Source organism: Tenrec ecaudatus, chromosome 11, assembly GCF_050624435.1.
Source record: "Tenrec ecaudatus isolate mTenEca1 chromosome 11, mTenEca1.hap1, whole genome shotgun sequence".
NCBI classification, from domain to species: Eukaryota; Metazoa; Chordata; class Mammalia; order Afrosoricida; family Tenrecidae; genus Tenrec; species Tenrec ecaudatus.
Genome location: NC_134540.1, coordinates 48,454,674 through 48,481,381, shown reverse-complemented (window position 1 = coordinate 48,481,381; position 26,708 = coordinate 48,454,674). Strand labels below are relative to the sequence as shown.

At 42.6% G+C, this 26,708-nt stretch overlaps 1 protein-coding gene across 2 annotated transcripts in view; it reads left to right on the top strand.

Annotated features, from left to right (window-relative positions):
* The window catches only part of EPSTI1 (epithelial stromal interaction 1), a 152,081-nt gene that overhangs the window by 40,870 nt on the left and 84,503 nt on the right, over positions 1-26,708 (top strand). For both annotated transcript variants that reach the window (XM_075563031.1, XM_075563030.1), the window contains exon 6: positions 10,948-11,021. In XM_075563031.1, the coding sequence (XP_075419146.1) occupies positions 10,948-11,021 (74 nt within the window). The remainder of the gene's footprint in view (positions 1-10,947; positions 11,022-26,708) is intronic.

Sequence of the window (26,708 nt, the reverse complement as noted above, 5' to 3'; positions counted from 1 at the left end):
TTTTAAACCTAAAAAAAATAAAATGCAAGATAGTATTGCTGATGGGATGTATCTGGGGTGAAATCAGAGAACCACAGAAAGATGGTTATCGGTGCTCTATTGACTTTGTAAAGACATTCAAGTGTGTGGCTCCGAGGAAAGTATGGATAACATATTGAGAGGAAGGAGAACCCAGCACACTTAGTTGTGCTGTGTACGCAGACCATGGGGCAAAGCAGGTCTTCGGTCAGAACAAGGGGACACTGTGGAGCCTTAAAATCAGGTAAGTGTTGCATTGTTCCATGCTGAGGGAATAATCCAAGAATCAACAGTGAGTCTATGACGAAGAACACGGCTCTGAGATTGGAGCAAGACTTATGAACAGCCTTTCATGCTGAAAGCAAAGAGGTTTCAGGCACTTGATGGTGAAACTTAAAAAAAAAAAACAAACAGCCATAGACTTAGGTGTGGATTCCACATCAACAGAAAGGAAAACAAAGATCCTCATCACTAGATCAATAAACAGCATGATAGAAACTGGAGAAAGGATAGAAGTTGTCAAGAATTTAATCTTACTTAGATCCACAATCGATTCTCATGGACGCCACCATCAAGAAATCAACATATTACATCGGGCAACTATGGTGCAAAATCTTCTTAAAAGTGTTGAAAACCATAAATGTACCTTGAGGCTAAGGTGTGCATAACTCAAGGCGTGGCGTTTTCAATCACCAATCGGGGCAGTGTGTGAGGAAGACTAAAGTCGAACCGATGCTTTTGAATTACAGCATTGATAAAGAATCCTGAATGTGTCAGGGACTGTCAGAAGAATGAACACATCTATCTTGGAAGAAGCACAGCCAGGATAGTCCTTAGAATCAAGGTTAGTGAGGCTATGTCTGACGCGTGTGGGATATTTTAACAGGAGGGACCAATCCCTGGAGAAGAACATCATGCTTGGTAAAGTACAAGGTGAGTGGACAAGAGGATGATCTTCAATGAGATGAGTTGGCACAATGGCTGCAACACTGGACTCCAACAGCAATGGCTGTGGCCACGGTGGGCAGTGTTTCCTTCGGTTGTCAAGGGTGACTGAATCAGGGTTGATGGGAAGGTACCTAGCAACAACGACCCTAATTCCCAGCATCAGTGAATGTTACGTTATACAGCAAAGGAGAATGGCATCTGCTAATCAACGGACCTTCGTATTCTGCATTACCCAGGTGGAGATCGTATCAGAGATCATAGCCTGCATTACCCAGGTGGATCCAATGTACTCACAAGAGTTCTTAAAAGTGGAAAAGTAAGAAAGACAAGAGAGAACAGAGAGATGATAGGATTCAATCTATTATTACTAGCTTTGAAGTTGGAAGACGTGGACATGAGCCAAGGAATATGGGAGACCTCTAAATCTGGAAAGGAAACTTCCTCCTCTCTAGAGTCTGAAGCAGGCACAGCATTGTCAACACTTGCATTTTAGCTCAGCAAGACCCACTTGGACTTCTTCCAGAACTGTCATGGATTTGTATTGCTGAAAGCCACTAAGTTTGTGCTAGTTTATGATAGCAGCAATAAAAAAAATTAATACAACCCACATAGTGTTAAAATGATGCATTAATTTCTCTTTCTAGAAATCTCTAAGGCTGAGAAAATGTCTCTAAAATAAAAGAAAGTTCAGAATAAAAGAAAGTTATTTTAAAAAGACAGCACACTAGACACAGATAGTTCCATCAGGACTGAAGCGGGTGGCATAGGAAGGCATGTTTCCATAAATCCTCCCGGCAAGCTTTCATTCAAATTTAGTGCCAGGGGAGAAAATCTCTACCATACTTTCTCCTGAAATTTATGCAGGTGAATTAAGTAATAATTTGTGTTTACAGACTTTCATAATACAAACTTTGGAAAGGTTACAGTGTTCTCTGTCTCTGTTCACAAATTACTGCTAGTTATTGTCGTCCCCTGGCTGTATATGTTGGAGCATTTGCCACCAGTGCCATTTATCCTTGTCTGTCTCTCATGGGCTTCCCTTGCCTTGGTCACATGGTGCTGCCTGCTCCCAGAGTGTGCATTGCCTTCTCCTTCCCCAGAATGAGCTCTTATTTACTACCTAGTTGTGATCCCCCCCTCTCGCTTTCTAGTCCCTGGTAACCATCAAATACTATTTATTTCTGGGTTCAAGCCTGTTCCCGACTTCTTTAAACAATAGGGATCTCATACAATAGTTGTCCTTTGGGGTGTACTTTATTTCTTTCAGCATGATGTCCTGCAGATTCTTCTGTGTTGAGATGTGTCATGAGTTCATTATTCTTGGTTGTGTGGAGTATTCTATTGTATGTTTGTACATTGTTTGTTTGTCCATTCACCTGTTGATGAACCTTTGGGGTGTTTCCATCTTTCTGCTATTGTGAATAATGCTACAATGATGGGCAGATGTCTATGTGTGTCAGAAAGCTCATCATTTCACCAGGCTGTGTATCTACCTAGCAGTGAGGTTCTTGGATTGAATGGCCTTTCCCCCCCAGCATTTTAATGAAGAATCATTTAATTTTTTGTACTGTGTGTACCAGTTGGCAGTCCATTAGCAGTTCCAGTCTCCACAACAGCATTTGCTGTTTTTCTGTTTTTGTTTTGCTCACTGCCATTAATGCTGAAGTGAGATAGTATCTCCTCATTATTTTGCTCTGTATCTCTCTAATGGCTAATGATCATGCACATATTTATATGCATTTGTTAGATACCTGAATATCTTCTTTGGTGAAATTATCTGTTCACATCCTTTGCCCACTTTCTACTTGATTATTTATCTTTTTGTTGTTAATGTGTTTAAGATTTCTATAAAATTTTTTTCAAGATCATGCCTTTGTTGGATATACCATAGACAAATTCCCATTCCCCCACGTAGGTTCTTTTTAAAAATTCTTTTGACAATGTCTTTTGGTGAACATAAATGTTAATTTTTATGAGATCCTAGTTTTCTAGTTTATCTTTTTTACTTTATGCATTTTAAAGCAAAGTTTAGTATTTTATTTATGCCACGTATTAGAGCTTTAACTGTTGTCACTATATTTTACTTCATAATCTTTATGGTTTTAAGTTTCATATTTAGGTTTTTTATTTGGGGTTAGCTTTTGCGTATTCTGTGAGGTATAGATTTTGTTTCATTTTTCCGAAAATTGTTATCTAATTTTGCCAACATCATTTGTCAAAGAGATCTTTCTTCCCCACTTATTTGGCTTTTAACTTTTTCAAAAATCAACTGTCAATAGGTGATAGATGTACTTCTGGATTCTCAATTCTGTTCCATTGGCCTCTGTGTCTTTCATTGTCTCAGTACCTGGCTGTTTTTGACTATTCTGGTTGTGCAGTAGTAGGGTCTGAGATCAGGGAGTATCAGGTCTTCTACCTTGCTTCTCTTCAGCAGTAATTCTTTGCTTATGCTTATCTGCATCTGATTCCCTTTTAATATAAAGTTGATCTTTTCTTTTTTTAAAAAATTTTCATTTCATTAAAGAATATTGTTGAAATTGTATCAGGATTTAGCAATATATTTATAAACTTTTGGGGGTAATATTGACATTTCACATATTAAGCCTTCCTATCCACGATTATGGCATATTCTTCCGTATATGCAGATCTCATTTATTTACACTTAGAAGATATTTTTCCCCATCACAACCATGCACCTGCTCACTATGAGCACTTTCTCCCAGGGAGAAAGACTTGGTGATCTACTCCAGGACAGGTGGTTGTTTGGTGCTGCCTAGTCAGCTATCCTACAAGAAATTCATTGGAAAATATTACCCCATGAACCCTGTAAAAGTGATTTGCCACTTTAGATTTCCCTTTTGTACCTCAAATTTAAAAAAAAATATTGAAAAAGAACATGATTTGAGTCTCTCAAGGATGCTCAGATTTCCGTTTTGATGTGGTTTAAATCAAAGAGCACAGCATTCTTCAGAGAAATGCTGGAGAGATGGGAGCACTGCCTTCAGAAGTCTATAAGCCTAGGTGGGCTGTAAGTCAAGAAGTCCCAGCTTCAACTCCCACCCCCCACTCCAAGGCATATTTTCATATATATATATATATATATATATATAAAATTAGGTGAGTTTTTAGAGAGCAGATCACCACTTTGCATTTAACAATTTACACACATTTTCTTTCAACTCATCCATTGAAATCCCCTCGATGTACTATCATTATTCCCTGTGTTTCCTGTTTCACCCCCTCCTACTTGTGTATAAGCTGAGTTTTTCAGAACGTTGTTTTATATAAAGTATATGTGAACATTAAGAAAACATCCCAACCCAGTGCTGTCCAAACCCTTAAGTCCAACATTAGCCCATATGTCTGACACCAATCCACAAAGTCCTCCTCCATCTCACAAAACACACATTATGACTCCGACTACATGAGGAAAGCTAAGTCAGTAGCGTGTAAGCATCTCAGCGCTTGCAGTCTCTACATGGCTGCTCCAGCATCCAGGACTGCATCGGGGTAGGCCCATGTGGCTTCTCCTCAGGGATATCTTGCAGGAAGTGAGCCTTGCCAGCTGAAGCAGGGAACTGGCTAAGGCAGCTGCACTCTGGTCGGACCATCACAAAGCAAGAGACCAGAGAAATAGAAAGGCAAGGCTCACCGACCCATTTATCTCTCCACCCTTCAATTAACCCCACATGTGTTTATCGACCAGGTTGACACAATGTACCTTAACCATCTCAGTGAGGGAGTTTTGTTCTATTGTCCATGGAGTCCATGTGAGCAGGGATCGGCTCCAGGTCCCTCGCTACAATAGTGTGCACATAGAAAGGCACCCTCCTGGTGCAAACTGACTTCGACTGCTCGCAGACAGGGTTGGTGGTTCAACCTGCCCAGGAACTCCCAGGGAGAAAGACTTGGTGATCTACTCCAGGACAGGTGGTTGTTGGGTGCTGCCTAGTCAGTTGAGGCCTAGTGATCCGAGGGTGCACAGCCCAGTCCGTGCCATCGTCACAGTTGTTACGTGGAGGCCATTGTTGCAGCCAGAATGCCAAGCCATCTCATTGAGCGGTCTTTCTCTTTTTCACCGACCCTCTGCTTTTATCAAGTCCTTCTCCAGGGACTGGTCTCCCATTTTTATTTTTATCATTTTGTTGGGGGCTCGCTCATCCAGTTCTTAGCACAATCCATGCATCAGCCATTGTGTCAAGCACATTTGGACATATGTTGCCATCATCATTTTCAAAACATTTTCTTTCTATTTGAGCCCTTGGTATCAGCTCCTCGTTTCCCCCCCTCCCCCTCACAAACCCTTGATAATTCATAAATTATTATTTTTTCATGTCTTACACTGACCAATGTCTTCCTGCACCAACCTTTCTGTTGTCTGTCCCCCTGGGAGGGAGTTATATGTCGATCCTTGTGATCAGTTCCCCCTTTCTCCCCACACCTTTCACTTACCCTCCTAGTTTTTCAGAACATTTTAAATGCAGTTTTTTGTGGTAAAATTAGGCACCTCGGCTGATATTTGGGTCAGCTTATACTTGAGTATATACAGTAATCCTCTGACCTTTTGGTTCTTGGGTAAATGGTACCTTTTTATTTTAAATAGTTGAGTATTCTAACACAGAGATGAGCAGAGTTTCAGACCTGATGGATGACTTAGGGCCATAGTCTTGGACTCTATCAGTCTCTATCTAACAGGTAAGCATGGTCTTTCTTAGGTCTTACACATGGTCTCTTTCATGATTTTTAGATTTCCTCTACAGTTTCCCCCCATTATCCAGAACCTCCTGGTGTGGTCTTTTACAGAGAAGTTGGCAATCGTAGCAGGCCCCATCTAGTTCTTCTGGTCTCAAGAGTTGCAGATACTGATGTTTGCATGGCTCGTTAGTCTATGGAACCAATTGCTTCCATATGTCTTTAGATTTTCCTCTGGCTGAGGACATCTCAGTAGTTGAACCTTAGATAGCTGCTCACGTAACTTCAAAATGTGATAGTTGTGTTTAATAAAGGTTTCTGTGATTTTATAGCAGTACTTTTTGACTGATCCTTCTAAGAGAGAGCTTTACAAAATTTGTAGACAATTGGAATGAAAGGACATGGAATTTTCCCATGGAATTTTTAATATAGTCATGAATATGTTAGAGCATTCAAGAGGCAAAGTTATAAATATGTCCTGGCGATAACCTTGAAGAAGTACATGTCTGGGCCTGGGGACTCAGGATCATTGTCTCGAGGGACACCAAGGGCAATTGGCATCGTAGAGTTCACAAACAAAATATTCTAGATCCTACTTTGGTCAATAGTGACTGAAGTCTCAAAAGCTCATGGGCAGCCATCGAAGGTGCAGTTATGGGTCTCTGTCTGGATCAAATAAGAGTGAAGAAAATTACAGGTGTTAAGAAAGTAGTTTATCCCAAGGACTAAAGAAAGCACCACACACATGCATTGCACACACCCTTTGACCTGAGACCAGCAGAACTAGATGGTGCCCGGGACCGCTGTTGCGTAATCTGAAAAGTCTCACAATCAATGGACCTAGACTGAGCGGAAGGAGAATGTGCAGTAAGACTCATAGTAATAAGAAAGAGTAGACTTACTGCCCTCAGAGAGTGGGTGGAACCCTTGAAACCATGGTTGCTCGATACCCTTCAGACTCGGAACAAAGCACATGGGCCCCATTTTTAGCCAAGTGGCACATATTCCTTAGAACAGTGCATCCTAGTCGATTAAAAGGGCAGCACTTTCCCCAGAAGGAAGCCCAGAGGCAGGAAGAGTAGGGAAGAAGAACTAAGGGAAGAGGAGCGGAGGAAGAAGGGAGGAGGTGGAAAGCCTTTCTGTTACGTTGTGGGGATTGCCATCAGTGTCAGGGGACAGGATGTGTGCGGGTCGGTGAACGGAAAATCAATGCACTCTATAAACTCTCACTGAATCACAACAAGTTAAATAAAGACCGAGAGGGATACTGGTAGAACCACAAGAGATTTGACCTTTTGTGGCTTGAGTGAGAAGGAGCCCTAATGGTACAGGAGAAAGACGAGGCTGTCGGCTTCGGTAAAGGTGTATGGCCTTCCCTTGGAAACCCGGGGGGGGGGGTAGTTCCACCTGCGCTACTATAAAGCCTACATAGGGCCACTTTGAATCAGAATGGGTTGCATGGGTAGTGGTAGGTGTGATTTGGTTCTGATCTGGCCTGAAGCATTGGGATGATTTGGAGGAAAACCTAGCTGGTGAGGGCTGAGCGAAGTCTGCAAAGGACTGGGTCCAGCAGTAAAATGCTGTATTCCCAGGAACCATATAGCGTGTGTTTTAATTCTCTCTCTCTCTCTCTCTCTCTCTCTCTCTCTCTCTCTCTCTCTCTCTCTCTCTCTCTCTCTCTCACACACACACACACACACACACACACAACCAAGCCAAACACATCTATTCATTCTGTTGCCAACAGTGATATTTATTCTCTATTCTTTCCCTTATTCTTACACCTTTACACTTTGTATCACATAGTCATGTATTCTTTTATGTCCAGGCATTGAGTGTGTGTGTGTGTGTGTGTGTGTGTGTGTGTGTGTGTGTTTCCATTCTGCCTCTGGTGGCTGGGTTTGGACTCTCCTTAAGGTTGGTTTGGATTATTGGGAGAACCTCCTCCTGGGCTGGTTCACATTTACGGTCTTGCCTTTCCTCCAGTTCATCCTCTGCGTTGCTTGCTTAAAATAGCATCATAACCCTACGTGGCCTTTTATGAAGTTCAAACTCATGGTGACAAGGAAATGCCCTAATTATCAGCTATTTCCACTGTTTCGATCGTTTCTACTACAAATCTCCCTGCAAACACCTTTCCGTTTATCCGTGATCATCTGGGGTTATTGGAACTGGCACAGCCTCTTATGGCTTTGTGCTTTGAAAACACTGTAAGTCCTGGGGATGCCACTAGTCCATCTGTTTACAAATTAAAAACCAATCCTCCCTCCAGGCAGAGCGTTCCGTGGGCACTCAGATAGGAGAGAGATGTGCCATTCTGAGAAATAGAAAAGACATCTCCTCTGAGCTGAAGCAGCCTCCCGGCAGGTTTCATGGTTTGGTGAACAAGCTCTTTTTCAGCCGTTTCTCCCTTCTCTGTTGGGCCCCCTGCACAGAAAACAACCAACCCAGCAGAGTTCAGCAGTCTGCTTTCCATCGTATCCTTTTCTTCCCGGAAAACGCTCATTGGGTTAAAAAAATGGCCTCTATTTAAAATGCTTATTTCTAAGAGTATGTCCTCTTCTGCGATCATCAACCTCTTGAGGAACCTGAAGAAAGCTATGAGTCCTTTCTCCAAACCAGTGACCATAGTTTCAACTTGAAGATCAAAACTACATGCCAAGTGCGATTCAACTGTTTGACTCCAGGGGCCCCGCATATAATTGGGGTAGTGGGTACATGCTGCGTTCTAACCACAGTCAGCAGTGGACAACCAGCAGCTGCTGCAGGAGAGAAAGACAGTGCTTTCTACTTCTGGAAAGACAAATGGGAAGCGACAGAGCATGCACCCTGCTACAGATGAGAGCCCGTGCCACAGGGGCTCCCGGATAGAGGAACCCCTCAGGGCAACAAGGGGAGTAGAGAAACAGGAGGATTAGGGAAGGGTGTGGGGAGAAAGGGGGAATGGATCACAAGGATCAACTAGAACTTCCTCCCAGGGGGATAGATAACGGAAAAGTGGGTGAGGGGTGATGGAGGATGATGTAAGGGATGGAAATAATAATCTATAACTTATCAAGGGTTCATGAGGGAGGGTGGGGAGAGGGAGGGGGAGAAATGGGAGCTGATATCAGGGGCTCAAGTGGGAAGAGAATGCTTTGAAAATGATGATGGTAGCATTTGTGCTTGACACACTGGATGAATGTATGGATTTTGATAAGAGATGTAAGAGCCCCCAATAAAAGTATTAAAAAAATGATACCTTCGGAAACCCACAGGGGCAGTTCTACCTGGTCCTATAAGGTCCTTCTGAGTCCAAATCGACCTGCAGGTGGCAAGTTTTTGTTTGAGGCGACCAAATGAATGCTTGTAGAAAGCCTGAGGTTTTTCTCACCATCCACTTCTTTGCGTTTTCTCTCCATTCTGCAGACTGTAGAAGAGTGGACAGGACTTGGTTGGATGTACTTTTAGCCACCGTGTGACTGTGTTGTGAGAGGTACATGGTGATTATCGGGTAATGGAGAGATTAGGAACCGTCTCCATGGCAGTTCATTTTTGACCTTGCTGAAAGGACCTAGCCATTTTCGGTTGGTGCCTGTATGCCTTTTCCACTTCTGAAGTAGTACTCCTCAGCCCGGCTTAATCGGCTCCTCTGACATTCTGCTGCTGCCTTTTGCCTTCTGTTTGTGCTGTGCTGGGGCAGCGGGAAAGTTCCCACCACTGACCACTTTTGGTTTCATGAATCAGGATTTTAGTAAATTGGAATCATGTTGATTCTATTTCCCAATTCTCTATTACTTTGTTTCCTAGGATTTTGTTTCATGAATAATCCAGTTACATTGCATTATAATCAATTCCCTTTGATTCTGCTATTTTTATATTCAGAGACTGGAATGATAATCCACTTTGCCTTCAAAGTATTGTGGTGGTTACCGAGTCAGTGCCGTCTGACGGGTGCCGTTGAGTCCGTTCTGACTGGCAGCCAGTCTATGTCCAAGAGAACGAAACACCGCCCTGTCCTGTGCCAACCACAACACTGGTATCCTGCTCAAGCCCATTGCTGCAGCCGCCCTGCAGTCCACCGGGCCCAGGGTTCTCCTCTTCTTTGCTGTCCTTTCACTCTACCAGGCACGATGGTCTTTCCTAGGGACCGGTCTATCTCGGTGACATGTCCAAAGGTTGTAGGACAAGGTCTTGCCATCCTTGCCTCATAGAGCATTCTGGTTATACTTTCCTCCAAGACAGATCTGCTTGTTCTTTGGCAGTATTCTTCACCGACACCAGCAAGGAAGCCTCTTTGCTGTTCAGAATGGGTACTAGTAAATAGGTCTACCAGTGAAGGCTTTCATGGATACGAACAACATGAGCAGTTCAGTCCACACCGCCTCTATCTCTGGTTGTCTCCTGCCCCCAAACCCTGAAAGATGGCACCAAGGGGATGTCAGAATTTGGAAATGATGACTTTCACTCTTTTCTCCAGGTCTTCCTGCTGGACAGATCCAGGGCTTTTGTCAAAACCCAGTTGTCTCTCTGGGATTCATTGCAATCACCGTATTTCTTCCATGTTAGGGGACTTATTTCAAGCACGCATTACCTTGGTGGTCTAGGACTTTTACTTGGCTTCGTAGGCAAGTGAAAGCGAAGGACAGCCATGTCTTGGTAGTAAAACAGCAGCAGTTGCGGGTATCGAAGTCAAATTGAAATATGCCAGAGCTGTGGTGATAGTAATATCAAATATGAAATCCTTTGTCTCTATGTGCTCCTCTTAAGTAATTTTCAAAAATGAACTCTTTCCTACTCAAGTGGATGCTTCTTTCTTAAATGACATTTGCTGTTCATTTTTCAACAGCTTTAAGTGTCTGAATCTAGGTCAGAAGGGAGTTGGGCTGGTTCATTGAAAGGCTTTGCCTGAGTGCCTTGGTGGCAAGTGGTGTGTATGTAAGATTTTTAATGAGCAATTTAAAGACTACTTAGAGTTTTAATTTAACTTACTTGGTATGAAGATCTCATGTTTTCACTTGAACACTTTAGAAGTACTGCTTAAAATGTCAATGTTACTACTCTTTGAATTAAAGAATAAAAGTATAACACATTGATGCTTTGATTAGACCCATCAAGTTGGGTGAGGGAAACTATGGAAATAGCCCTGGGGCTCTGAGGGGACCCCCATCCGGAAAACCCCTGGTGGGGACCATATTAGACTGGAGAAGCCATACGGGACCACAGATTTTAGATGGTGGGGGAACTTTCACATCATGATTCCCCTTAAAACTTCCTGACTACTTTGCATTTTGATCTTTTCACTTTCAGAGCAATAAACTAGAAGAGAGAAAGAGTCTTCAAGAAAAACTCAGAAGAGACGCGTTTAGAGAGCATCACCAACAGTAAGTACGTGTTCTCAAAGTCTCATGCCTTCATATTTAGATCACTCACCTTGCTTTTATGTTCTGGGTGATGGTAACTTTTTTTTTTTTCATTTTTTTATGGTAACTTTTAAAAAGTACACCTGGTAGTGGGTTAATTGTGTAACTGAACTCTGTCATTATCTAAGGAAGACTCTGAGGTTAGAAGCGTATACTCACCAAAGTATCCATTAATCGATAGATCAGGGTTACCACCAGTACGTCTGAAGAATCCTCCAACATATGCTAATGACCTAAAGGTCTTGATTCTTTGGCGATCCTGAGTACTTCAGACTATGTTGATTTCCAAAATAGCCCTACAAGGAAACCAATCAGGGTCTAACTAATCAGGCATTAATTTCACGAATTGAGGACTAATATATAGTTGTCATATTTGAAAACACACACACACAACCTTTCATTGTGAAGTGGGTGAAGCTTTACAGAGCAGATCAGCTTTCCATTCAACAATTCATACACATGACTTTTCTCATCTTTCTGGTTGCAGTCCCTGCAATATGGCGTCACTTCACCCTCTCCCTCTCTGTGTTTCCTCTTTTCATTCCCACTTCTTTCCCTCCCAACCCTTCTGAACTGTGCCCTTAGGTAAATGCTGACCTTTTGATCTCAAATGGGAGATTTTTTGCCTTAAAATCAAACCTGGGGGTGAATTTTTGTCCAGACATGAAGGGCCATAGTCCCTTCGGGATCAACTAGTTTCTAGCTGGTCAGTAAGTCTGTTTTTTTTTTTTTCTATGATTTTGAGTTTGGGTCTCTCTCTCTATCCCGGAACTTCTGATGTGATCCATTTAAGAGCACTTGGGAATCATAGCAAGGACACACCACGTTCTTCTGGCTTCAAGGCCATGGAGACTGATGTTCATGGGGTATATTGGACTCATTGATTACATATGTCAAGCAAGACCAAAGTTTCAGCATAAATAGCTTCTCATAATCTTTTAAGACCCCAGTTAGTACTCACCAAACTAGGGTATAGACCATTGACTTTGTGGAATATGCATGTCAATTGACCATGGTATTCCCAGAAACGGTGGTCCTAAGCCCCCAGGTCTATCAAATTATCAAACTTTTCTAGAATGAAAATTGAGAAATCATTACTCATTATTGGCAAAACTCCCAGTTGTGGTCATCAGCCTTGGTAATTTTTTCCAGTGTGACTTGTAAGTAAACATCAGCTAATATGAATAGAACAACTGCTGTGTTAGCTGCTGCCAAGTCTGCCTCCACCTCATGGCATCGCCATGTGGAGCAGCACAAGCTCTTACCTGGTCTTGGGCTCTGATGCCCACAACGAGTTGAGAACTGGAGGCTTGTGCTCCATAGGATTTTCATTGGCTGATTCTACCTTAGTCCGTCCTCACTCCCAGTGACTAGGTTACCTGCATACTGCTTAAAAGCATCTATCTCCTGCATACCGCATCAAAACCAAAGAACCTGGCTCCTGGGTGAATTCCAAATGTGGACTCGCTGAAACGACAGATCTCCATTCGCCAGCTACAACCTTAGAAAAATTATGAACGCTCTTTAGGCCTCAGTATTCACATTAAAAAAATTGGGCTAGTGATTTATATTCCATAGTTTATTTTCAAGGATGAACCGAAATGACTTATATCAATGGCATAAATATCCGTGCACATTACAGGTTTGCAGTGATCCTCCCGCCAGAGGGACAGAGGGTCCAGTTGAATGGGGTGCAGCACCTAGTAATTGGCTTCCCCATTTCATGCGGGTTGTGTGACTGCCTTCTTTTCCCTTTTTCCATTACTGCCCCTCATTTGTGGAATTCACTCAGGAATTGCGGTGAGCATAATATATGTGTGTTCCTCCTTCCCGAAAGAGCATTCTCTGCTTTATTATGCCACTGGAATGATCCGGCCTCTGTCATACCCAACTTCTTGCTTTAAGACTCAGGGGCAGGAAAGGAAAATATCATTTTTTGAGACATTTATTTTGCCCTTTCGTTCAGTAGGTGGTCTTTGGCTAGTTAGTCTAGAAAACCAACGGAAGACGGCACGGTGCGGATGGTAACAAGTGATGCTACCTCTTAAAATGGACACAAATCCCATTTTAGCCTCCAAGTCTACTTTCAAAGCCACAGCTTCTTACACTCTTGTACAGGGACACATGGGGACAAGGGGGTTGGTGGGCAGCTTCAGACCAGACCATAGACTGTCATGAGGAGAGAGGTAGCAGCAGTGTGTTAGTCTGGGTTGACTAGAGAAACAAATTCATGGAGACTCATATGTGTATAAGAAAGAGTGTTATATACAAGAACAGTTGAATATTGAGAAAACCGCTTATCCCAGTCACATCAAGCCTATAAGTACGATACCAGTCTATAAAGTTCTCTTCAGACTCATGAAACACATGCAGTGATGCTGGATGAAGGAAGATCACAGGCCAGTGAGTTGGAAGTCTTGTGGGTCCAGTGGCAATGTAAGCATCTCAGTGCTGGCAGAAGTCTCCACATGGCTTCTCTGGCTCCAGAGATATGGCTTCATCACAGGGACATCTCACAGGGAGTGGAGAGTTTCCTGCTGTCAGCGAGCTATTTATCTCATTAGCACCTCCAAATGAGGCCATCGAGCTGCGATCTGATTTGACAGGCTAAACTCCACTTCATTCACACTTAATCCTCAAATTGACACCACATTAGGTAACAAGCATAAGCAGGAAGGCAGTAGATCAATGGGATCACTATTATTATTTCCTTCCTCATGCGTCAACACCACGACTGTCAGTTTGTTATATTATGAGGGCTTGTGTGTTGTTGGAAGTCATGCCGCTAGTATTTCAAACACCAGTAGATGCCCATATTGTGGGCAGTTTACAGCAGAGCTGTAAAATAGGTGACTAGGATAGGCTAGTAAGAAAGGTCGGGTGTTCTACTTTCGAAAGCACTCTCTTAAGCCAATCAACCCCATATGAACCACAAGAACGTGATGAGACCAGGACATCAAGTCTGATGAGGTAGAGACCCAGGGAGGAGATGGGAGAACCTCGGCCAAATAGAGTGACATTTTCGCTGCAGCGGTGGCCTGAGTGTGCTGATGGCGAGGCTGACACAGGGCTGGGCAATGCTTTGCTCTTTTGTACATGGAGTCACAACAAGTTGAGTTTGGCTGGATGACAACTCATAACAACCCCCATCAGTGGTTAGCGATTGGATGAGAGTTTATTTCTAGATCTACTTGGAAGGGTTAAAGGAGGTCAGAGGATGAGATGAAGTCCTAAGCCTGGAGTCACAAAGAGGAATAAATGAGTCTTGGCTTTAGCACACTCATTTCATATTACACAAGGGAAGAGCTGCTTCCCAGTGATGTGTATTATGTCCACAAGTTGGAAATTGTGGGAGTCCACTGCAGGGTTTTAAGAGTTGTGAAGGATGAGAGATACTTGGGGCTTTGAAGGGCTGTGGAGAGTGTGTCTCCCAGCCTCCTTTCTCTCCGAATCGTCAGGGTCTTAAATTCGTGTTTCACTAAATGCTAGAGATCAATCACCCGCTTGATTTTTCCCTGTAAGGAGAAAAAGAGTTCACCCCTAGACACTGCGCACACTATCAGTGAAGCTGAATTCAATTACACGCCCATTTTCCTCTTGCTCTTTCTTTTGCTTATCACGGAGGTCCCAGTTAACCAATAAAAAGAGAAGATGCTTAAAAATGAGAGGTATCTCAAATTGATTTTTAAAGCTATTGAGGAATACAAGAAGAAGGATATGCAGGTCCTTTTAAAAGTATTTTGTTTTGAATTACTTTTGAAATTAAAAAAGCAATAGCTCATGAAATGAATGGCCATTGTAGAGCTGTGAATTGGAAAGGGATTTCTGGAGAAGATGGGCCCTTTGAATAAGACGTCTTTAGCTCACTTTCTTCCAATGAGTTTATAATAGAAAAAAAAAGTCTAGGAAAACTGTTAGAATGTTAAGAGCCGAGATTGTACTAGACCAACCAGGCTGCTCATGTAAGAAGAAAAATAACCCCCAAAGGTTGATTATTCTGAAATCACCACACTTAAAAGACACCAATAAGAATCCTTTCAAACAAGCCCATGCCCCCATGTCCTTACAACTGGCCAGCGTCAGGGTACTTTGATAGGTGGCTCAAATCGCAGGGCAAGATGCTCTTTTTCTTCTTGTTGTGCTTCTGAGCAGGGCAGCTTCAGGCGTGCACAGCCCGCAGCTCCAGACAAAGCTGGAGACAAAGCTCATGCTAACAACCTGGGCCACACTACCACGTGCATCTTAACACACTCTTTCACACCTTGTTCGTGACTCTGTTCCTCTGTCTCTGATTAGTTTTTGGTGCTGTCAATTATTTGGCTAATAGGCAGAAAACTAGGCTTTTATTGACATCCAAAGGGCCTCTCCTGAGTGTGATAATGAAGGCAGTTTATTGAATGCCTGTGAGGTTGCTTTCTAATTGTGCGCATTAATCTGCCTGTGCAAGCTGGCTGGAAACACACAAGCAGATTGCACACGCAGATGGAACACGCAGGATGGCTTTTATGAAGAGACCTCTGGAATGTACTTTGGCAGTACAGTCTTTTCCTTAAAAATCGGATGATGTGACTATTTCAATTGGAAGCTGAGAGCAGACCAGATTAATGGAGCATTAAGTCTGCTATTCCGATGGGGATTTGACTCCAATTTCACAATTCAGAATTGGTTGTAGAATTCTTAAGCATGAAACTTGGAGAGTAAAATCAAGCCCACTGCCATCAAGTCGATCTCGATTTGCAGGGACCTCCTAGAGCAGGATTGTGTCTCCAGGCTTCCTAGGCTGTCAATCTTTGCAGGAACAGACTGCCTGCCTCTTCTCGCTCCTGCAGAGCTGCTGAGGGGCTTGAGCCACCGACCTTGTGGCTGGCAGTCCAATGTGGGTCGTATCGGACCAGAGAGGACAATTTAAAAGTTATTTGCTTTGTTGGTGTTATATTCCATCCTGACTGGCTCATCAATTCTTTGTGACCCTTCTGTGAGGGATGGCCAATTGTCTACAGATGGGCTTTGGGTCTCCACTCCACCCTCCCCCTCGTTCACATTGTATGATTCTTTTGTTTTGGGCCTTTGATGCCTGATTCCTGATTCCATCGATACCTCATGATCACACAGGCTGGTTTGCTTCTTCCTTGTGGGCTTTGTTGCTTCTTAGTTAGATGGCCATTTGTTTATCTTCAAGACTTTAAGACCCTAGACACTAAATCTTTTGACAGCTGGGAACCATCAGCTTTCTTCACCACATTTGCTTAAGCACCCATTTTGTCCAACAATTGTGTCAGGGAAGATAAGCATTTCAGAATGCCTGATCATTATAACAAAGTATTCTTGCACTGAGAGAGTATTTGAATAGAGGCCCAATGTCCATCTGCTGTCTTAATACTTAACCTATAAATATATGTATATAGATATATTTCCCTATCATTATATAAAAATATATTTACATATGTACATGCCTGTATTTAGACCTCAATAAATGCCCTTTGCCTCCTAGTTCTTTCCTTTATTTCCTTTACTTAACTCTTGTCCCACTGTCATGTGTGACTTCATTGGGGTTTTGGTAATTCCCTTGATCAAGCCCACCAGGCATCCTATGCTCTTCTCGTCATTTATATTAAATTACTTGTTCTCTTGTCCCTTGGCTTGTTGACACCCCACCCCCTTTATTTCCCTGACTGCTCCTCTCCTGTGTCCCCCCAGAACCATCGGATTTCTCCTACGGATTGTTTATCTCACCAATGTTATCTAGATAGACATGCAGAGACAAAGTTGGCACAGAAATAATACAAAACAAAACAACAAAACATTAAAAGAAAGCAAAAACAAATCAAAACAATAACAACAACAACAAAATAAAATCCTATAAATAGTTGCAGGTCTATTTGTTGACCTTTGGGAGTGTTTTCTGGTTGAGTCTGAGGGGTGCCACGCTCTGGCCCCAAAGTCTGTTTTTGGTATTCCTTGGGGACTTCATTGCTTTGCTCCCCTTTCTGCTCTGTTGCACACCCTTAGTATGTCGCCCAGGTGTGTGGGGTCAGATGGGCACCATTCTCACCTGTGTCTCCAAGGTTGTCCCCGTAGCACTGTGTGTCAGTGAGGGACATCATGTCTCATGGTGGGGTCAGCCCTATGGTCCTCCCTGTGCATTGGCTGCTCTAAGTAGGCATATCATCCTTGGAATTGGGTGGGCCTGGATGTGTTCGACTCTCTCCTTCCCTCTTTATTTGCTCCTGTGTGCTCTGATCAGATACACCCCTCTCTGAAGTGCATTCTTCTGGGGTATAGTGGGGATTGGGCCTCCCCTGAAGAACAATTAGCATCTTATAATATATTTATTGTGAATTGGCCGCATCCACCCATGTGTCAGTTATGGTCTCAGAAGATGGCCCAGAGAAAGCAGGCTGCCTAGGTCATGGAGGTGATAATTTCTCAGAAGATAACATCCAAGCAGGAGCAGGGCCTCAGGGTCTACCAGTTACAGAAGGGGAGTCACCAGGAATACACCATACTCTTGGAATGTACCATACTCTTAAAGTACAGCTTCTGGTCAGACCCTGGATTTTCTGCTTTTGGAAGCTGGCTGCACATGGATAATTTTCCAAAATAATCCAATGACTAAGGCAAGTGTCTATTACGCTGACTAAACTATTGTTTGATTTAAGGGGATACCAGGGAATTAGTTCTTTCAAGGTGGCCTGGATAGGTTAGCCTAATTCCATGAACCCAGGAATCTGAACCAAAGCTATTTGCCACTAATAAGCATTTATTATGATGGATTAAACATACATATATAATACAAGTGCTTGACTTTTAGACCAAATAAATAAAGTCATAATAAATTTCTCTATCAATAAGAACCTGTAGAGTAAAAGCAAAGTATGAACCACATCTTAGATACACATTTCCCCCATTTAATGTTCAGATTCACTGTACCAATCCCCGGGCAGTTGCAATTACTGAGTCAACGCGTTTCACCCCCATGTGAGTCAGTGGAACAGGCTGTAGGTGACTGGTGTTTCAGAAGTACATCACAAGGCCTTTCTGCCAAGGGGCCTCTGGGTGAAATGGAACTCCTGCCTCTTGGTTCTCAGACAGGTGCATTAGCCATGTTCATATTGAGGGGTTCCAAATCAGGGGTGTGTTATAGCCATTTGACAGAAGGAGGCGTAGGTCGCTTGAAACGCCCAGAGTAATTGAGATAGTAAGTGACACACCTCAGTCTAGAGCTCATGATTTGGATGCTAAGAGAAAATAGGTATATTTTAAATCTTTTTTTTTTCAAGAGGAAGTTTAATTACTTTTTTTTTTAACTGAGTAGGGTTGGAAATGGTTTTAGTTTAAAGTCCCTATGGGAATTAATGCACAGCAAAGCTTTTGTTCAAAAGATACATTTCAGGAACAAATTCAAAGCCCTACTATGCAAAAAAATGTGCTTATTTTCCAGTCTGCTTTTATTTTTCTTTTAAAAATCATTTTATTGGGGGCTCGTACAGCTCGTATCACAATCCATACATACATCCATTGCATCAAGCACTTTTGTACATTTGTTGCCATCATCATTCTCAAAACGTTTGCTTTCTACTTGAGCCCTTGGTATCAGCTTATTTCCCCTTACCTTCCCTCCCTCCCTCCCTCCCTCCCTCCCTCCCTCGCAAATGCTTGATAATTTATAAATTATTATTTTTTTAATGTCTTACACCGACTGCTATCTACTTTCACCCACTTTTCTGTTGTCTATCCCCCTGGGAGGGGTTTGTATGTAGATCATTGTGATCAATTCCCCCTTTCTCCCCACCACCTTTCCTTCCCCTCCTGGTATCGCTTCTCTTAATTTTGGTCCTGAGGGGTTTATCAATCCTGATCCCCTGTGTTGGGTGCTCTTATCTGTATCTGTGTACATGCTCTGTTCTAGCCAGATTTGTAATGTAGAATTGGGGTCATGATAGTGGAAAAGAGGGAGGGGGAAGCATGAAAGAACTGGAGGAAAGTTTTATGTTTTATTGGTGCTATGCTGCACCCCGACTGGCTTGTCTCTTCCTTGTGACCCTTTTGTAAAGGGATGTCCAAATGTCTACAGATGGGCTTTGGGTCCCCACTCTGTACTCCCCCCTCATTCACATCAATATGATTTTTTGTTCTTGATCTTTGATGCCTGATACCTCATCCCACTGACACCTCATGAGCATATAGGCTGGTTGATGTGCTTCTTCCATGTTGGTTTTGTTGCTTCTCAGCTAAATGGCTGCTTGTTTATGTTCAAACCTTTAAGACCCCAGATGCGATATCTTTTTATAGCCGCCATGCAACATTAGCTTTCTTCACATTTGCTACGCAGCCAGAAAATATGTAATTTAAGGGCATGGTGTCCCTTGGAAGTCAGGGTGTTTGGATCAAAGCGGGGGTAATGAGTTTGATAGTAATATGGTGCTGCTATGGAGGGAAAAATCGAGTCAGCTCAGAGAGAAAGGCCTATGGCAAAATTGACTTCTATTTCTTTCCAACAAAATGTACATCTGACTTAAATTTTAGGCAGAAGAAGCTCTGAGGAAATTCAAGGGCGCTTCATTTGTGGGAAAATGCTATCATCTTTTAATTCCATTTTTATGGACTTTTAAAATTCCTTCCTCTCTCCCTAACATATCTGCTTCACTTTTTATCATATATGATTGGTGTGTTAGATCGGGTTGACTAGAGAAACAATTCCAGGGACACTCATACATGTGTAAGAGAGAGCAAATGTTGATCAGAACTGTTGATCAGATAAATGTTGATCAAAGAGCACCCTAGCCTAGTCCAGATCAAGTCCACAAGTCTGATATTAGCCAATATATCTGATACTAGTTCATAAAGTCCTCTTCAGGCTCATGGAGCTCCTTAAAATCATGCTGAATGAAGGAAGATCACAGACCGGTGGGTGAAAAATCTTGTGTATCCAATGGCAGTGGAAGCATCTCAGTGCTGACAAGGGTCTCCATGTGACTCCTCAACAGGAAGGTGAAACAGAGAGAGAGGGTGGCCCTCCTCTAGGGAGAAAGAGAGGAACTTCCCAGAATGCTCATGAGAAGGTCATTTCCCCCAAGTAGGCAGCATCAGGCTCTTACCTGATTGACAGGCTAGACTCCCCCCCTTCACTCTTACTATCCTCACGTTGGCATGAGATTCTGTAACTCTCACAGTTGGCGTTCTTCTCCCAGGCCCACACATGATGGCTCTGTAATTTGGCTCACTGTGGGGGAGGTGGGCTTTTTGTCCTCTCAGCTGGTTGTACTGTACTCCTAGGCAGAGTTCTCTACACTGCCTGTAAGGGGAAAGGGACCGTTGGAAATGCTCTTGGAACCAATCATATTGAATACCAAGTATTACCTCTGGCTCCACCTGTTGATTATATGGTTGAGAAGTCTCCTTCATTTCTGCCGTATGAACCATGCCTCCGTTTTGCTTCATTTGAATAACAGTGTGATTAGTTCCTAGGAGGCCCATCTTCTCATTTCTCTTACTGTTTTTTGTCTCCGAAACTGAACATCTAGGCAGGTCTGCTGACTATGCACACTTAAGCCCCCAAGTTTGCTTTCTAATATGCTCACAAAACTTTTAATGCCCTTCCTGGGATCTTCTGGAGGATACTTAAGGGCTAAATTGATCCCTTATCCATATGGTAGGCTTAAATCCAACCTCATGTTTTATAATTCAGGAAAGGTGAATCAAAAGTCAGCCTATTTATAGCTTTCTATCTTATGCTAATGAACCTGAACACATAGGTCGTTATCCTATGGCTACCTTCAGAAGGAGACTGCAGACCTGATTAGAAATCTGCTCGGAGAGAAGCCCGGCCTATTGAACATTAAATCATGTTAATGATTAAGACCGAATCACAATTTCCACACACTTTGAGTTCTTCCTGCAGATGCCCTAGTGCATATGAACTGATTTTCATTCCTCTTGCCACCGCCCGGCTACAGGCGTTTGCCATACTCCGCTTGAATGGTGGCCGGTACCTTCTGTGTGTCCTTCTAGTCCCAGGACTTCAGCAATGACTCCATCGAGGGCTTTGCCACCATCTTCTTCTCTCCATTGTCCAACAGGCTTTTATCAGATTTCATTTTCTTAAGTACATCTTTGGTCCCATGTACCCCTATCTAAATGCTTCAATAATTTGCAAATGCTTATTCAATGCACTCTGATCTCCTTATCCCCTCCACGGGGCAAGGGTGTGCCATGTCTGCACAAGCGATGCTGTTGTGAGTTGCTGTGGAATGGGCACCTGCTCATGACGACCCTCTGCCCAAAGAGCGGCGCGCCGTCAAGTCCCGCACTGTCTCCATGGTTGCTGATATTTACCCATTATCAGTGCTCACTGTGGGTTTTAAGTTTGCTCTGACCTAAGAGGATCATTTCCCAGCATGTTATCAGACAATATTAGGCTGGGATCCATCAGTTTTTAATTAATCAAATTTTAGAAGTAAATCATGAGGCTTTTGGGGAAGTAGATAATTGAGCCTTTCTTCCTAATCTGTCTTAGTCTAGAAGTTCTGCTGAAACCTGCTCACCATGGATGATCTTGCCTCTGGCATGGCGTCTAGCATAACTACATGCAAGCTACCATCGTAGGACAAACAGATGTTAGAGGGGGATTTATTACAGAATTTTAGCCTATGCTGGGTGATTGAAGGGGGAGGGGTTAGGAAGCAAAGCTTTACTTTGGGTTGATTATTAGGAAGCGAGGGTCTTATAGAACTGGTTGTCTAGGAGAAGACTAAAGCTATAATTGGAAAGGTAGCAGCTGTCAATAGTATTGGTTGTTATTCTTTGGTTTGGACAAAGTTTTTATATTTTTCCAGGCTCTGACATGTTAGGGAGTGGTCTTATTTTTGTCTTGATCCATCAGTCCCAGGTTGACATTGTTTGATGTTGGCAATATATGAAACTCTTTATTCTCAATAGGTAAACGCCAAGGCTCAGCTGTCTGCTAAGTCACCTCCTGGATGGCAGGGCAGTATGATCTTTCTCAGTAGGTAATTCATTGACAAAAGATAAATGTTGATCAGAGCCGTATTTATGAGATAGCTTCACTTCCTATATCATCACTGGAGATAGGGGGATGGTGGTGTCAGTGCCACTAGTGGGACCTGACTGGACTACTGGATCCCAACTCTAACTGCTCTCCGCATTAATTTTAGGTTATGTTACCTCTTGGAGCCGCAGTCTCCTCGTGTTTGGCATGGGGCAGGGATTAGTTACAACAGACACTCATGAAAAGAACTGATAAAATCAACATAAGAGGTGTAGCTTAGTTTTCAGAAAGAGAAGCCAAACAAAACATGGAGTATCTCCAAAAAAAGACAGAGAGGAAGAAGTAAGAGAAAGGAAATAGCTAAGTCTTCCTTCAATACCTGTTTCTTTTTGTTTAAGTTTTTTTAAAAAAACTCATTTTATTGGGAGCTCTTGTAGATATTATAACAATCCACAGTTCAATTAGATCAAGCATAATTATATAATTGTTGTGTAATTGCTGCCACCCTCAGTTTTAAAACATTTTCTTTATTCTTGAACTCTTTGATATCAGCTCCCCTTTATCCCTTCCCTCCCCCATCCAGCCCCAGGAACTCTTCTTATTATATTATATATTATTTGGGGGTGTGGATATCTTACACCATTCAATGTATCTGCTCACCTACAATTCTGTCATTTGTTCCCTGTAAGTGTGGTCAGTCATCATTGCTGTCAGTTCCCCCTTCCCCCTTCCCCTCACCTCTCTTTCCGTACCCTCATGAAATCATTACTACTGTTACTGTTCTGAAGGGTTTAACCTATCTTGGATTTCATGCATCAAACAATTTTAATTATACAAATGAACATATGCAGGTCTAACAAGATTAATGAAGTAAAATTAAGACCATAATAGTAAGGGGAGGAAATATTAAAGGACTAGAGATTAGTTATACTTTTCTTCAATGCTATACTGCACCCTGGATATATCATCCCTTCTATGTGGCCCTTCTGTGAGGGATTTCCCTATTATCTTACAGGTGGGTTTTGGTTCTACACTTTGTCCATGCTCCTTCACATCCATTCGATTGCTTGTTTTTGAACTTCTGATACCTATCGCGGTCAACACTTTATGATCACACAGGCTAGTGTGCTTCTTACATGTGGGTTTTGTCGCTTCCCTGCTAGATGGCTGTTTGTTTAACTTCAAGCTTTTAAGACCCCAGATGTCATATCTTTTATTAGTCAGGCACCATCAGCTTTCTTCACCATATTTGCTTATGCACCCATTTTGTCTTCACAATCATGCCGGGAAAGTGAGTATCATGCATTGCCACATTAGTAGAACAAACCATTCTAGTACTGAGGGAAGATTTAAGTAGAGGCCCAAAGTCCATCTGCTCCCTTGTTGTAACACACACACACACACACACACACACACAGACACACACACTCACCTATCTTTATATATTCACATGTATACATATCTATATTTATACTTACATATAATGTTTACTTTTTTGCTCTTTCCTCTTTTTTCTTTCTTTTCCATCACCTTGTTTACCCACAGTTCACCTCTCAGAAATTCCTCTTGGATACATATCAATTGATCAAACACAACCAGGAATGCTACACCCTCCTCACCATCAATTTTAGACTCCTTGCTATTTCCCTGTCCCTGTTGTTATTGGCTCTCCCCTCCCCCACCTCCTCCTCTCCCATGCCCCACCAGAACCATCGGCCCCACTGCTGTCTCCTTGGGATTGCTTGTCCTGCCTACCTTATATAGAGACCAAGAGAAAGGGGAAAAGGAGGACCATACAAACAGTTCCAAGTTGAACTGTTGTCCCGACCAGAGTAGATGAGTATCTGTTAAATAGTGAGCAGACCATGTTATAACCCATCATTCCAATCCCCCTTCCTTCCAGGAACCCATATCCCATGACCTGCTTACCTAACAGCACTCAACCCCTTTTAGTTCTCTGCATTCATGACGTAGGGCATGCCTTCCACAAGACCCCATTGTTCTTCCTGCAGTCAAGGATGGAGCGGTCTAGTGCCCTCCCCCCACCCCATTACAACTTTAGACTTTCAGTGTGTCCCCCTTGTGAACATCTCCTAGTCAGTTCAGATGAGGGAGCAAACGCTGCCCCCGAGTCAGAAGTCTACGCTCAGGATTCCTCAGGAACTTCAAGGCTTTGCTTCACCTGCTGGTCTCTTGTACTCACTTCTTGGTTTGCCCCCAAGTGGGTGGGACAGACCAGTGGCACTCCCTGAACTGTCTCTTCAGTGCTGTCCGCTGTAGCACTGTCATTTAGGGAGGGGATGTCATGTCTCAAGCTGAGGTTGGCCCTGCAGTCTTCCCTGTGAACAAGCTGATACAAGCAGGAACGTCACCCTCAAAGCTTGGCACACCAGAAGGAGGCTGACACACACTCTCACCCTTTCCTCTGGAGACATAAACAATACCCTCCACTAGGGTGGATGAGTGACCTGTTTCCCCATTGCCATCTTTTTTTTCCCCCACCCCTCTGTGGGCTGCAAATGTATAAGGTAGGTGCTTGCCATTTCTTTCAACACAGGTGCTATGTGCATTTTTTTCTTGTGTTTTTTTTTTTTCATGACATATGCATCATTGGGTTTGGTCTGGCTCTTGCCAGAGTATCTGGTCCTCAGGAACTGTGCAGTACATACATTTTCCCTTATGTCCATTCTGCTGTTTGAACTTACCTCAGTGGGCTCATATTGTACTTGTCCTTTAGTGCTTGGCTAACTTCACTCAGGATAGTATCTTACAACTCTTTCCACGAGATGAGGTGTTTCATCTTTTCATGGCTGGGTTCTAGGAACGCATAGTACTCCATTGTGTGTATATACCAGAGGTTTTTAATCCATTTTCTGTTGATGGAAATTTAGGATGTTTCCGGTTCTTTGCTATTGTGAACTGTACAGTGATCAACATTGGAGTACAGATGTCCCTTTTTCAGTTGGAATGTTTTCATCTTTTCTCCATTGATTGTAACGCTGGCTGTTGGATTTTCATATATAGCTTTAATTATATTGAGGTAATTTCCTTCCAGTCCTATCTTCTTGAGTGTCTTAATTAATGGGTGTTGAATGTTGCCAAATGCTTTTCTACATCTATTGATATCATCATGTGGTTCTTTTCTTTTTTCTTCTCATTGTGGTAGATAATGTTGACGGATTTTTGGATGTAGAACCATCCCTGCATCCGTGGCATAAATTTCACTTGGTCGTGATGAATTATTCTTTTTATGTACTTTTGTATTCTATTGGCCAAGATTTTAAGTATTTTTTCATCTATGTTCATTAGAGATGTAGGCTTATAGTTCCCCATTCTTTTCAGATTCTTGCCTGGTTTTGTTATCAGTCTTATTTATACTAGCTTCATAGAAAGTGTTTGGGAGTTTACTGTCTTTTTCTGTTTTCTGGAAGAGCTTGTGTAGAACTGGTGTCAGTTCTTCCCTGAATGCTTGGTAGGATTCTCCTGTGAAGCCAACGGGGCCAGCCTTTCTTTAGTTGGTAGTTCCATGATAACCTTATCTATTTCTTCTTTTGTTGTGGTCTTGTTCAAGTTCTTGACAGCTATAACATCTATATAGCATAATCCAAGGAGGGTTTGTTTATCCAGGTATTTGTCCATGTCTTTCAAGTCCTTGTGTTCGCTGGAGTACAGTCCTTCGTAGTACTGGGTAATTAGTCTTTTAATTTCATTAGGGTCCGTTGTAATTTCCCCTGTTATTTCCCTCAACCTGGATAGTGATGTCTGCTCCTTCCCATCTTTTGTTAGTTTGGCCAACAGTTTGTCGATTCTGTTACTCCTTTAGAAGAGCCAACTTTTTACTGAGTGATTTTCTCCCTTGTTTTTGTTTTACCACTCATTTATCTCTGCCCTGAATTTTAGAATTTCTTCTCTTTTGCTATTAGGATTATTCTGTTGGCTCTGGTCCAACTGCTAAAGGTTTTGTGAGAGGGTATCCACCATAAGTCTCTCTTTTTTCTTCATAAGTGCATTTATCACCATCAAGCATCCTCTGATAAGTGCCTTGGCTGTACCCCATAGCTTTTGATATGTTGTTTTCTCATTCTCATTGGTTTCTAAAAACTTCCTAATTTTGTCTCTAACTTGGGCCAGTACCCACTCCTTTTGAAGAAGCAAGTTATTCATCCTCTAAGTATTTGCCCTTGTTTTTTTTTTTAAACCTTTCTTTTGCTGATTTCCAGCATTATGGCAGAGTAATGCCACTGGTTCTTAATCTTCTACTACCTCTTAAATGTTTGATTACTGACCAGTTCTTCCTGGTGCAGTGACTGTATTCTTTTCATCTTTTCATGCTTCCTGTATCATTCACTATCTTGCTCCTAGAACCCTTCAATATTATAATCCGAGGCTTGATTTTCCCCTCAATTCTTTCAGCTTGAAATACACTGAGATGTCTTTCCTCCGGGCTTTCAGATTTGGGGTCTCTGCACAGTTTGTTATAGTGCCTCCACTGTGTCTTCTTGAGCTGCCCTTTGAAATTCTCTTTTAGGCTCTCTTTGTAATTGCGTCTGTTTGCTTAACTACTCTATGTTCATCAGCAAGTTTCAGCACCTCTTCTGACTTCTATTTTGGTCTGCCCCCACCACCACCACCACCCAACA